Source organism: Antrostomus carolinensis, unplaced genomic scaffold (assembly GCF_000700745.2).
Source record: "Antrostomus carolinensis isolate BGI_N321 unplaced genomic scaffold, ASM70074v2 scaffold3618, whole genome shotgun sequence".
In the NCBI taxonomy this organism is placed as follows: Eukaryota; Metazoa; Chordata; class Aves; order Caprimulgiformes; family Caprimulgidae; genus Antrostomus; species Antrostomus carolinensis.
The window spans coordinates 17,703-32,069 of record NW_010332151.1 but is presented as its reverse complement, the minus strand read 5'-3'; the positions used below and the strand labels follow the sequence as shown (position 1 = coordinate 32,069).

Genomic DNA, 14,367 nt, shown 5'->3' with positions numbered 1-14,367 from the left:
CTAAGTGTGATAACACTGGTTTGAGTTGCACTGTTATTCAGTAATTATATAATTCCATTTCACTATAGACATTTTAAGTTTTTACGGTACACATTAGTCTATATTTGCTCCTTGCTTAGCAGTGGAGCTTAACAGGTTTTAAGCTGTTATTGTTGTTAAATAAAAAATATTTTACTTCCAAGCACCTAAGATACTTCCGAGCATACTTCAAATATAAAAATTATTCAACCTAAAAAAGGACAAAAGTCCAAGCACTTGCCTGGGATATACTTACAAAGCTTTTATAGATGTAAACATGTCATTCAGTTACAGTAAATGCTTGCAATCACCCACTGATCACTTGGGGAAGTTTTACCAGTACAAGCATCTTCTATATTTGTACAATACAGAAAGTACAAAAAGAAACTGACATGGGTAATACCTTATTGCCATTAATTTTGGAATCAGTAAAATTCAATCATTATAAAAACATATAAATCTAATAAAAAAATAAAGAAGGAACATATCTATTCAGAAGATGTTTGTTTCAGACTGAATCAAGAAAGTTGGATCATATTACCAGATAGAGAGAGAGACTGTGCAAGCACTGTAAGTAAATCATGCAAGTTCTCAGCTCAGATTCCTAAGGACATAAATTCTTATATATATTTACGCAGTACAGTAGGAGAAAAAATCGTAACTTTTAATGCACTCCGGATACCTTTAAAGGTCAGGTTTTTGCAGCAATTCAAGAACAGACAATCAGCACACATCGTATTTAAGTCTGAGTTATGTTATTTAAAGTACTGCTCAGATCCAGCCTACGGTTTTGACAGGGATACATATATATGTATTTTTTTTATATTTGAGCTCCACAGTCTGTCTTGTACAGCCGGCAATTTTTCCGTGTTTCAGATGGGGGGAAGGAGAGCTCATGCCAATAGTTACCATCTTTTATAGACAAAGCTACCGTATTTCATTATTAGGAAACTATTGCTTAGAAGAGATGATATCCTATAAACATTAGACTCAAACTACACAGTACAGCGCTAATGAGAAGTGAGTGAGGGTACGTATGCACTTCACCAAACAAATGCAAAAAGGACAAACACTTCAACTTTTCTAAATAGCAAAGTTTCAAACACTGGATTCATGCATTAACTTCACAAACACAGTACTAAAAAAATCACAATAAATGATAACAAGATAATAATAAATAAATAAATAAATGATAACAAGATAACAGTTCCCAGAGGGAACTGGGATTGTTTAGTCTGGAGAAGAGGAGGCTGAAAGGAGACCTTATTGGTCTCTACAACTACCTGAAAGGAGGGTGTAGAGAGGTGGATGTCAGTCTCTTCTCCCAGGTAACAAGTGATAGAACGAGAGGAAATGGCCTCAAGTTGTGCCAGGGGAGGTTTAGATCGGCTATCAGGAAAAACCTCTTCACCAAAAGGGTTGTCACTGGAACTGGCTGCCCAGGGAGGTGGTGGAGTCACCTTCCCTGGTGGTATTTAAAAGATGGGTAGACAAGGTGGCTAGGGACATGGTTTAGAGGTGGAATTGGCAGTGCTGGGTTTATGGTTGGACTTAATGATCTTAAAGGTCTCTTCCAATCACTACAATTCTGTGTGATTCTGTGTGAAATGAGTAATTTAGTTTAGTCATTAATAGTTAAGGTAATCTGACACTTCTCATTTTGACTTTCATTGAAATGGGATGGATAGCTTCACATTTCATTTTACTTCATGCCACTTGGATGAAAATTTATCCCGAATTCCACATGTGCAGTTGTGTAACAAAGTCCATAATGGAACGGTGGCTTACAGGGATACTTTAGTGTGGTTATGAAACTGCAAGACCAGAGAGCACGAGTAAGAGGTGAGGGAAGCAATACTTAACTGTGAGTAACCTAGAAGGACTGCCCAAAGCAACTTTTCCAGCATCACTCAAGTTCTAGTAGATGTAGATATAGAATTTAGAAAAGAATTTACTAACCTATAAGAGAAAGAGTGCTTTGTGTAATTCTGCCTCATTGTACATTTAACTCTTATTAAAAAAAAAAAAAAAAGACAGATCCTACAGATGAAATACTCCTTTGTGCATTAAATCACTACTAGCAATAATTCTATATTGGTACATGGAATGAAAGAAGAATCTTGTAATAAAGACGAGTTCCATCACCTACTTCCAGATTAGCATGCTGCAGACAAGCAAGACAAACAAACAAGTACTCTACTGGGAATATTAATCCTGACCTTCTTTTAATTTCACACTCTTGACTTTTTATACTATTTTTACATACACGTGCACTTCAATTCTGCCAAAAGCAACTAATTTATAAGCCAACACTAACAAATATAAAAATCTTGTTGTTATATCAGGCACTGACCAGTTATTTTTCCACTTGGGATACTGCTCATCTTCTTTTAAAAAACAAATGATGACAACTTGCAACAGCAGACACTTTCTCATGCACAGGAAGCCCTGTCACTGATGGTACCATTCTTACACTGCTCCTAAGAAAAAAATGCCCTTCTAAAATGAAGCGCCCTATCAACTAAAGAAAACATTGGTAGTAAATAATTTAAAATGTGGTAATACTGGGTTCTGCATATATCTGCTGTTTTTCAGATGAAAAAACAATGTTTTACTATCAAAACAGAAAGAAGAATTCACCCTGTTAACATTCCAAAATAGCTTAAAATGTTTTGTCAACACGGTTTCAGAGGAAAGTTTTACTATATTACACACACGGTTGTTTTTGACTAGCTGCTCACTAAAGAAGTTTGCTGGATCCTCTCTAAATACATTGACAGAAAATTAAAACTATTTAAAAAATAATGTCTTGTCCCAAAAAATTTTTACCACAAGTTCAAAGATTGTAAAGCTGTTCACCCCTAGACAGGAAGAACAAGCATAATTAATTCATTCTATCTTAGTAACATAACCACTATGGATCTAAGCAATAGATTTATTCATTTGTACATGAGAGACAGAGAAATTTTACATGATCTTCAGCTACTGAAATTCTGCAAAATGCTTGGAGAGAGAAATTTAGTATTACCATTTTTCTAAGTAAAAGCTTATTGAAATCAGCCTTCAGATTCTGCAGTACTTAAGCCAAAGAAATCTCACTTTTTCCCCACTATATTTTTTCAGCTCTGTCACAAGCATATGCTATCCTAGCACATGGTTAATAAAAATATCTTCCATGATAGAAAAAGACATTTTCAAGTATCTGCCTGTATAAGTAGATTTACATTTATGTTATTTAAAAAAAAAACCCATTGCTGCTGTAGGAAATAAGATAACATAATTTACAAATGCAACATATAAGAAGTCATCTGCATCCAAAACCAGATATTTGGAAGTCAGGAAAAAAACCTTGGAAGACAGTGAGAGCTTCCCAGATCTTTCCAAGGCTTTAAACTACTCAGAATCACTCAGTACACAGATTTGTTTCATTTGAAACTCAGACTTCTGAGCAATCACAAGAGTCCCTACAGCTGAAGCAAAATCTGTTTGTGCGGCTGAGAAAAAAATCTACAACTCAAGTAAGACAGTTCAGTTTTACTTGAACAACATCACTGTCTTTTTATCCCAGTGAAGCTTTGAAAGACAGCTTTGGGATGGAAAATAATCAAGCCACAATCATTCTCCGTATCTTTTTAAGTGTAAGCAGACTATAAATTTGCACTGGCCTGAAATTAAGTTTAGCCTAAAAAATATTACGGAAAATTTTCCAAAGCTTGTCTGACTTTTCACCAATTCAAAGACATTTACTTCATATACAATTTATTCTTCTCTCCCAGACAATACCAGTTTCCACTCCAAAGTGGTATATCAGAATAACTAAATGAAACATTACTCAGTCACTCCACCATCTCTACTCTTTTTGGGGTTTGTTTGTTTGTTTATTTCCTTCAGGAAGAGAGGAAAAACAAAAAAGGGCTAAATGTGATGATAAACTTTCTCCATGTCTGACAAATTTATTTAAGAACACAGTAGGCCAGTGTGCTTGGCAAGAGACAAACTGTCAGTGACTTTGCTCCTCTTGAATCAACACAAGAAGACTCTAGCTTTTCTCTCCATTCACCATAAAAGGCACCTAGGGAAATTACCATTATTAGGGTAAAATGAGCCTTCGGAATACTGCCGAGGAGCCATATAAATTCACTCTCTCACAGAATTTGACATCTTATTTAGGAAAACGTAATTATTTTTGGTTATCGAGTTTTACAACAGACAAACACAAATTATCTCCTAATTTAGGAAGTCCATTAATCTGCTTTGCTCATAAAAGACTTCAGTAGGAACTGACAGGGATATCAGATTACTGCAAGGTGGAGTTCCGTTCAATAACATTTGTTTGGAAGTGATGTGTGTCATACATCAAAGGGGAAACCGGCAGTAACTGTTTGCCACCAAGGGTTTTTAACAACTGGAAAGTGATGTACATCTTGCTATTTGTCAGCCTAGGAAATAAGTTCTAAAGCTATTTCGCTAAGAGGTTTTGCCCAGGCATTATTATACAAACAAATCAAAAGAAGCAGGGTAGTCTGGCTAAAAGCTATTAAAATAAATAAATAAACAAATAAATAAACTTATCTCATTACCCTCAGTAAAGCTGTCTCGTTAATTTAGGGCACAAGGGGACACTCCCCTATGTCAGAGCAAGAACTCTGTGTTCTACTGTAATAAGAAATTCTATCTGAGAGTAGCATCACTGCACTACACCCTCCTGCATCTCCAAACCGTAACTCCATTTAATTCCATCAACTGGGAATCACGCCCAGAGGAAAGACCAACAGTTTTACAGAATCCAGAAAGAACACCTACACTGCTAACAGTGGCAATGTACAAGAAAATTACTCATGTGAAAGTAATCACTCTAAGTGAAAACAGTCCACATCACAATCCCAGAATTTATGAGATTCCTATCGTACCAGTTGGAAATACAATGGCTGGAAGGAAAGCATGACAGAACGATAACACTGATTGCATCCATCACTCTATTTGGAAAAACAGATCTCCAAATCTTCATTTTGACACTTTTAGTTATGCCCTTCAAGCCTGGATCTGAATCCTGAAATATTTAGGTTAATAAGATGGTGAGGTTGCAATACTGAAAGCATTTGCCTCCTGGCCACTTTTCAGCTAATAGGAATGTTTCTGTGTAGTGTCCATGCTGTGGAGAAGGATGGTATTTCCTCGTTCTCACACCATCACTCTCATTGCTGGAGAGCAAGAAAACAGTCTTACCTACAGAATGGCTTCAGGAGGTCTCTCTAAAGATTCAAAATATGAATTCACAGAACAGCTTTCCTGTTCCTTCCAGAAGAAACAGCTATTTCTGCGGGGGATAAGCCCAGCCATCGAAATCATTTTAGAGACTGAAAGGAAACAGGTTTTCTGCCTCCAGTTGGTATCTGCTCTGTGTTTAGGCCCAAATGGTACACTGCCACATACAGATCTCAACTCATGTTAACTGGCAGATACTTTATGACTTCTGAAACTACTTTCCTGTAGCAAATAAGCAAAGATTTATTCTGATTTGACTTAGTATCTGAGATTACTCACAGAATTAGTTCCAAGAACTTGCAGCTTTGGTTCACCTGATTCCAGAAGCTTGGCCACCATATGAAGGAAGCTTTCCACAAATGGTTTTATGCTTTGAGAATGGCAAGCCATCAGAAGTTGGTCCAGTGCCTCCATGGCAATTAAAACATACCTGAAAATTAATGAGAGACTCACATAAACATGTTTTACATTTGTCATTAATACCATTAATTCTATTTAGGTACTTATTAATACAAAAAAAATAGTTATTGGTATTTCCTATATTAATCTTTTTTTTTTCTTTTTTTTTTTTGGGGGGGGGGAACATGGGGAGGAGAAGAGAGTATTTTTAGAAGAGATGTCAAAATACTTGTAACAGAGTAAATATAGTTCAATTTTCTTTTCTAGTACATATTATTTCCAGCTATAAATCAAAGCTTTCTAGTCTACACAGCTACTCTGTCTATCCAAATCTCAGCATGGAAAGCCAACAACTTATTCATGCTCCTGCACAGTCAGATAACATGCTAAGTAAACTAAAAATAGCAAAGAAAAGCAGGGAACAAAATTAATTGCTCTAAAGAATGGCCATTAATCCATTCTATAATGTTACAAACATAGCTTTTGACATCATGAAGGACAATAACAATGGACTATGATGGATTTTGCCACTTCCTAGATTCAGGATTTTCTTAGTCCATTTCCACATCCTTTAAAATCTTCTCCCACTTTTTACTCTACATTCTTGCAAATTTCTAGCTCAAATAGGACTTAAGACTATGACAGCATTTTAAAGTTGACATTTAAATACAATTTAGACAAAAGGGCTGAAAAGAAAGATATCCTCACTTCCCAATACCCTGAATGACATTCAAGTGTGTATGGGGTTTACATGGCAAGGTCTTGGTAGCAGGTGGGCTGCAGGGGTGGCTTCTGTGAAAAGACACCAGGAGCTGCCCCCATGTCAGACAGAGCCACTTCCAGCCAGCTCCAATATGGACCCATGACTGGCCAAAGCCGAGCCCATCAGCAACACTGGTAGCACCTCTGTGATAGCCACACTGAAGCCTGTGGAGAACTTCACGCTACAGCAGTTGGATATGACCTGAACAAAGCTGCAGCTCATGAAAAGGCCACACTAGAGCAGGCTCCTAGCAGAAGCTGCAGCCCCATGGAGAGGAGCCCATGCTGAAGCAAGTCTTCTGGCAGGAGCTGTGGCCCATGGAGGATTCATGCTGGAGCTGTTCATTCCTAAAGGACTATACCCCATGGAAAGGACCCACCCTGGAGCAGTTCTTGAAGAGCTGCAACCTATAAGAAGGACCCATGTTGGAGAAGTTTGTGAAAGCCACTATTCTGTGGGAGGGACCCCGTGCTGGAGCAGAGTTAGAATGTGAGGAGGAAGGAGGGACAGAGATAAAGTGTTATGAAATGAGTAGAACTCCCATTCCCCATCCCCCTGTGCTGCTCAGGAGGGAGGAGGTGATAGAGGATTCAGCAGTGAAACTGAGACTAAGAAGCAGGGATGGAAGAAAGGTGGTTTTAGCTTTATTTTTATTTTCTACTGTCCAACTCTGCTATTAAATGGCAATAAATTAAATTAATGTTCCCCAAGTCGAGTCTGCTTTGCCCATGATGATAACTGGTGAGTGATCTCCCTGCTCTTATCTCAACCCAGGAGCTTTTTCATCTTATTCTCTCTTCCTGTCCTGCCAAGGAGGGGGAGTGAGGAAGCAGGTGAGTGGGCATCTGGCAGCCAGCCAGAGTTAACTCACTACAAAGGGACTGGGTCTACCTTACCTCTTAAATGTGATCAGAACAAATATGATGAAATGCAGCTACCCGTTAGCATCTATTTTTAATGCTGTAACTTATTTCCTTACCCATAGCGATGTCTGACAACGTCTCTGCTCAGTCTCTCTGCTAGGTAAGCACCAATTCGATCCAGCTTTTCAGGTGCAGAAACCGCATAGAAAGTCAGCTTCTCCATATCAGCTTTAACAAGACCATCCTAAAAACACACATACAAAATATCAAATAAAAAGTTCACAGAAAGTATAAAGCTTTTGAAGTGTTTTTTCCTTTTTTCTGCTCAACGTTTAGAGATCTGAGTCATACAGATGGGAATAAGCCACGGAAAAAAACAAACCAAACTAAAACTTCTGAGCAAAATTGTCAATAGCCTAGTTGCAAAAATCAGCAACATAAAAAATAATTAAAATATTTTTAAAAGAAGTTAAGCAACTATCTTCCCCCATCTTTTTTTTTTTTTTAGGCTGGGGGAGTGGGGAAGTAGGTATTCCAAAAGAAGGTAAAGAAGGTATTTAGTGAGATATGTCATCAGTTCTAAGACATGCTTTTTCCCCATTGGTACAATGTAATTTTTTTCTTCCCCATTCCACCCCAAAAAGTAATTTTGGTGCTATATATAAACAAGATTGTAGTTTAAATATTTTATTTCTTCAGTGTCACACCTTGGACAAGGTTGACATACATAGTGCCTGAAGGTTAATTTTTATAACAAGATCAAAGATTAACATATTAGTTTCAATGTGAACTGCAATACCCATCTCCTCAGGTGAGGTTATAATTATAACTATCAGGTAAGAACAATAAAGCTTTTTGTCTTCTTCCCCCCCACCCCGAAGTTCACAAAGACATTACCTTTTTCAAATAAATTCCTTTGAAGCTTTTAACACACTCATTATTAATTAAGGCATTTTATCAAGTAAGTCTTCTCATATTATAGAAAAGGCCTGTAACTCAGTAAAACATCCTGGACTGGCTTGTGTCCTGGACTGAGCCAATGAATGTTAACAAAAGCAGAGACTAAGGAGTGCCATCTCAGAGCTACTGAGTGGAATTAAAGCTCTAAGAGTACAGCTGTAGCAATTCCAAGTATTTCTACACCTGTATCAAACAAGTAGATTAAAACAAATACATTTATAAAACCATATTGTTTCATGCTTTCAACATACCATATACACAGAGAACATTTTCTTTGAAGCCAGTAGCACACATTTACACAGTAACTAGCACTCAGGAACAACATATTTTAAAGAAAAGCCCACATACTTTATCAGATATATGCCAGACATTATACAAATGCTGACTGTTCTACTTACTTCTACTAAAATAAAAGATAACAAAATCTGGTAATGCATTTAAAAAAATACAGCAGCAACAAAATAAGCTCTCGATTAGTCTGAGCCAGCATGTGATTCTGTATAGATACAGGCATTACTAAATGGTAACACCGAAGCTATTTATTTTCGCAGGGTGTAAGAGCTGGGCTGTAATACAGCTCCAAGGCTCTTTAAGTGAAATGACAAAACTATATATGAATAACTGCAGAAATTAAAAAACAACAACCACAAACTACTGCTATGGACCACAACAGTCTACCAGAATTATAAAAAAACTTACACAGTCAAGAGTTAGAAAATTAAGTCTTGTAAAAAACCAAAATGCTCGCAACTGAAAACATAACAAAACAAGTGTTTGTGGGTCTAACTAGTTACACAGTTAAGTGCTACCTCTGCTGCACAATATCCTGCTTAATTAAATCTCTGTTTTGTGAAAAAAAATACCAATTTCACTCTTCAACATACACAGCCTTGCTTTGAAAAGGGAAGTAGATTATCTAATCTGTAGACTTCCCTTTCCAGCTAAAATATTCTGCTAAACTCTATTGAAGCTATCAAGAGGTAAAGCAGAATTTACTGTAAAATGTTAAAATATAAAATAAAAAATAAAAATAAAAGATTGCTAAAGTGTCAATTACTAACCAAAAATTTTCAAATGCCAGTCCCTTAAAATTTTAAAGTCATCACTCACTTTTGGATCTTCAGGAAATATGTTATCTACCAGGCGCTTGTAGCGAGGTCGCAAAGCAGCACAGCAACAGCACACTCCTGCAGAGAGATTTACCCAACAGAATTCAGAATTAAGTTTCAGGCACTCCAATATTTCCATTTGAAGTGACTAGCTGACAAGTAAGGAAGAAAAAGATACAGTGAATTCAGCTGCTTGTTACTATCAACAATAAAGCAAAATTAAGGTAGTTGAAAATAACCGAGAAGTCCAATAAGCAAAACTACTATTATCATGTAATACATGAGAAAATACGCAAGCATTTGGGTACTAGAAATGCACCTGTCATCCAGCCACACTCAAAAACATGCAGAAAAATCAAGAAATTTCAAAATTTAGTAGTATTAAAACCAAGGCTATTTAATTTCTTGTTTATCTTCATTCTGAATTACCATTACAAAACACAACTTTTCAAAACAATTATCAAAGACAGATCCATGATTTTAAAACCACACACTGAGTTTTCCTCAGAAGTCTTTCAACTCAGTTCAATAGTTACAGAGTCATATATCAAGTAAGATGAACACAGACTTATGACTTCAATACATAACTGAAAACAAAAAGTACTCAAGGAATAAATAACTGGAATATTGATAATTTTTGTGTGAAGTAGTGCTTTGTTACTACTGTCAAGTTCTTCATAAGACTCCCGCTGACATCTCCTACTCACAGAGGTCTAACCAATGTACAAATCTACATTTACATAAAAGCTGCAGGTATGAAGCAGCTAAAATCAAAGCTATTTCATATGCCACTGGAAAATGTAGGTATCAAAAGAGGTTAAAACCCTATTTGACTTAAACTAGAAATAATTCAGAGAGTTGTACAAAAAAATATTCTACTGCAAGCAATGTTGTGTAACATTTTAAAGATAAGTAAAATCATAATAAGAAAGACGTACTTCATTAGTGTCTAGCAGATCACTCAGTATTGGGAAATTCAAGTAAGAATCAAAATCCACCAAAACAAGACCTAATATTTTTCAATGTTTCTTGAGTGAGGTATGCAGTTCTGCACCTGCCTCAACACTCTCTGTACTTTGTCTTCCTACTTGATTTTCTGCCTTCCGGACCTCTAAAATTGATGAGGAGCAAACAGGATGTTTGATGACTACTAAATATAACAAAACATTCTTAACATAACTGTAGTAAAATATTTTGCTACAGCTATCTAAAACATAACAAAAACAGAAAATACTGTAAAATAGTGTACGCAAGACAGAGGGCAAAGAACTACAATTTAGAGTTAGTTTCTCCTTTTTTATGTGACAGCAGAAGAAAATCCTTGCAAAGAACTACAATGTAAATCTTCAAGGGGTGTTTTAGAACCGTGTTAATTGCATAAATTTAACATAAAACCTGGATAACCTTATTCCTTTGAGAAGGATAAAAAATATCAGATAACAGTACCAACTCATTCTGGCAGCCTTACCAGATGGTTTTAGTTAATGGAAACTCAATATTGTTCAAATACTGCTCTTCAATTTTATGGCACACAGTGAATTCTGACATTAAAAAAGGCTTAAAATAAGTATATTGTATAAAATTTGAAAGTTTTCTCTTCTCTCCACCCTGGATCTCCAGCAGTATCTTTACATTGCTATGTATTTAATTATAGTATAGTTTACATGAAAGAAAAACAAAAACCAAGTTTTTCAAAGAATTCTCTATCATCAAAATACAGAACTAAAATTAATGTGAATGTTAATGTAATTAAAACAACTTCCTAAATTAAACAGAACATTCAAGTGCCAGAAAGCAAGTGTTAGTCTATCAAAGCTTTCAGCCTCCAAAGATATTCTGAGTAGAGAAATTTAAGCAGACCAATATCAGAAGAAAAAAAACAAAAGTGACAGGCTCTTCAAAGAACACAGAAAAAAGAAAACCAAAAGAAAAAGGTAAAACAATTATCAGTCATGAGACAGATTTTGTGGGAAAACTATTAATCATTGCTGACTGTTTTGATATAACCAGGAAAGGTTAATAAAAACACAGGAATAGGTTTTAAAAAAATGTATTAATATAAAAAACCCACACAAAAATCAAGTCTTAACAACATACAGTAAAAATAGATTGAACTTAAAAAAATAAAACAAAATCTAGGAATATTCACTACATAGATCAAAAAAGATGAACACTGTAAAAGATGGGTAGAAGCTGAACAATTGAAAACAGATTCTCTACTTCTTCGATACAATTTTAACCCTGATAGAAGTTGAACCAAATAAACAGATTTGTTTCACACAAGGTCTACAGAATGCAGTCACTAAGCCAGATAAAAAGAACCTGGTCCACTTTATGCAGGTTTTTCGATGAAAAATCCTATGACAATTCCCTTTCCGTGTCAGGTAAAATTTGCATTTTAATGGTCTCCCCCTTGAAGACATCTTTACGTCATTTTATACAAGTAAATATAAAGGTTAAAGCAGTGTCTAGAGAGACATTCACGCTGCTACATGATAGTCAACGTTTAAAAAAGGTTTAAAAAATAGTTATTGTTCACTTCTCCAATAGTGGGATTTTCCAAGTTTAAACATGCATGTTCTCTTCTGCTAAAGGAATCCTGTAATCTGCATTTTACATGGTAGGACTGTACATATTTACCAACTGTACATATTTACCAACTGTACGGGTACTTGTTTTCACACACATTTATTCTACACAATAGCAGTAAGAAGAAACAATCCACATTATCAGAAAATGGTAATTTCACCTACCCAAACACATACATGGTCTTGGTTCAAAAGCAGAATTATAATCATAGGTTTTTTCTTGCTCAACAGTTGGAACTTGAACATACTGCCTCATCTTGGATACGATTTCACTCCCCGGGTACTCTCTCCTTTTTCAGAAATTTCCTCTCTCACACTAGCACAGAAGCAGTTACTTCACGCCAGGGCTCTGCAATACTGTAAGCTTATCTGATGAGCTCTGTGGCATCTACATAAAGCCACCAAACACGTGAAAAACTTCAGTATCAAATTCTGTTAACAAGGCCAGGCACAAGAAAAGAGAAAAGAATAAAAAAATACATCGTCAATGTGTGATTCACAGCTCATCAAATGAAACTGCACAAAGCCAGTTTCATCACTTCAGCTCCCCTGGAACAAGCAGCCTATTATTTCTATGACTGGAAGCAAAAAATCAGTGTAGTTTCAGAACAAACTGTGTTCAGTCAGTTGCCACATATCACTGTAGAGTGATAAATATTTTAGCAAAACATATTCACTTGATCAAGGTGAAGAATGGCCAGGAAAAAAAAAAAAAAAAAATTAAGGCAGACTGCTGACCAAAAAGGCTTTTTAAACAGAAGGGTTTATCTCTAAGATTAGAGAATCACTTCAAAAATTAATAGATTACTGAAATTAACATTATCTCTAATAATACTTCAGAATTTAAAAAGGAAGGATTACAGAATTTCAACCCTTAACATCCTTACTCACAAAGATTACGATACATCAGGCAGAAAATCAATTCTGAGTTAACCAATTCTGAAGTTACTTTCTGGCTTCCCATTACTTCTCATCATTTTATTGTTTTACTTCCTACATTACATCTACCTGGGTAATACAAATATAGGATTTTCATACAGGTGTTTTGATAAACCCTGGAAATTTTAAGGTATAGTTTTTTAATAAAATCACAACTAATAATTTTCAATAAAAAAATAATTCCATACCAATTCTAGACATAAGATACTAGTGCTAATAAACTAATGTTTACTGCAAATAAATTCAGAGAAAACACCGAGCTGCACAGAAACTGTCACCACATAATTTACTAAAGAAACCCTACGGTGAGAAGAATACGCATTGCAAGAAAATTTTATTTCAAATGAGTTTGAATATTCACTGCTATATCTTACTCATACAAAATTACAGAAAAACAAAACCTTCAAGCTGGCTTTAAACATAAAACTTCAAGTTCTGCTCATGAAGTTTAAAACTGACAGACTATTTTCCTCTTTACCAACACCTAGCAAAACAGAAAGCAAATGGATTGTATTATTTAAAGTTAGAATTTCTTTCAAAATTTTGTAATGCTGTCTAATATTATTGTCAACCATTTGCAGAACACTAACAACCTGAACCAAGATTTCAGGTTCACTCCCTGAATATTTTTGTTATGTCCCAAAGCTTGGATCTGGTCATCCAAAGCTTTATTGTCTATCTTCCAAGATTTTAAATAAATAAATCTTACTCTATCAAAAATTATTATAATTAACATAAAAGTTAGAATTGACAGATAAACATTATGTTTTGCTAATATCAAGAAACTGAGCAACATTAAAATTACATTTGGTTGCTCAATGTACTTAAATGTAACTATGTAAAAACTGAGTGTTTCACTTTTATACATTAAACTTTAATTTTACTTGTTTTTCTATACCCGAGACGAGAAATATAAACAAAAAGAAATTTAGAATCACAGAATCATAGAATGGTTTGGATTGGAAGGGACCTTAAAGATCATCTAGTTCCAACCCCCCTGCCATCAGCAGGGACACCTTCCACTAGATTAGGTTGCTCAAAGCCTCATTCAGCCTGGCCTTAAACCCTTCCAGGGAGGGGGCATCCACAACTTCCTTGGGCAACCTGGATATTTGAAACAATATTTGTTTCAAATATCCAGAGGGAAGTGCATATAATGACAACCACTACACTAACTATACCTGGTTAGTTCTAAACTGTTAATACCAGTTGATGAATTTAATTCAGAACTAAAACTACTTTCAAGGGCATTCCTCTTCCACTATTAAAAACAGATCAAATATTTTAGAACAAGGAAATTATTCTGGCCATATATATAAGGGAGTTAATTAAAAATATTCTTCAACATGCTATAAAAAGAACAGCTGCTGTAAGGATGTGCTTATCAGCCACTGCAATGTCCCTGTAACACACTCCCAGAGAGAAGAGAGGACTAATCACTTAGGATGAAGTCCCATCCCCCA

General features: G+C 35.5%; 1 protein-coding gene across 2 annotated transcripts in view; it reads right to left on the bottom strand.

Moving 5' to 3' along the window:
- Nucleotides 1-12,221, bottom strand: part of EFR3A (EFR3 homolog A) — a 58,981-nt gene extending 46,760 nt beyond the window's left edge. Inside the window, exons 1-4 of one of the 2 annotated variants that reach the window (XM_010173380.2) lie at nucleotides 12,131-12,221; nucleotides 9,379-9,455; nucleotides 7,425-7,552; nucleotides 5,563-5,713 (exon numbers count right to left, since the gene is read on the bottom strand). In XM_010173380.2, the coding sequence (XP_010171682.2) occupies nucleotides 5,563-5,713; nucleotides 7,425-7,552; nucleotides 9,379-9,455; nucleotides 12,131-12,221 (447 nt within the window). Of the gene's footprint in view, nucleotides 1-5,562; nucleotides 5,714-7,424; nucleotides 7,553-9,378; nucleotides 9,460-12,130 lie in introns of those variants that run through there. The other variant, XM_029086321.1, reaches the window with a different exon arrangement.
- Nucleotides 12,222-14,367: the final 2,146 nt, after the last annotated feature.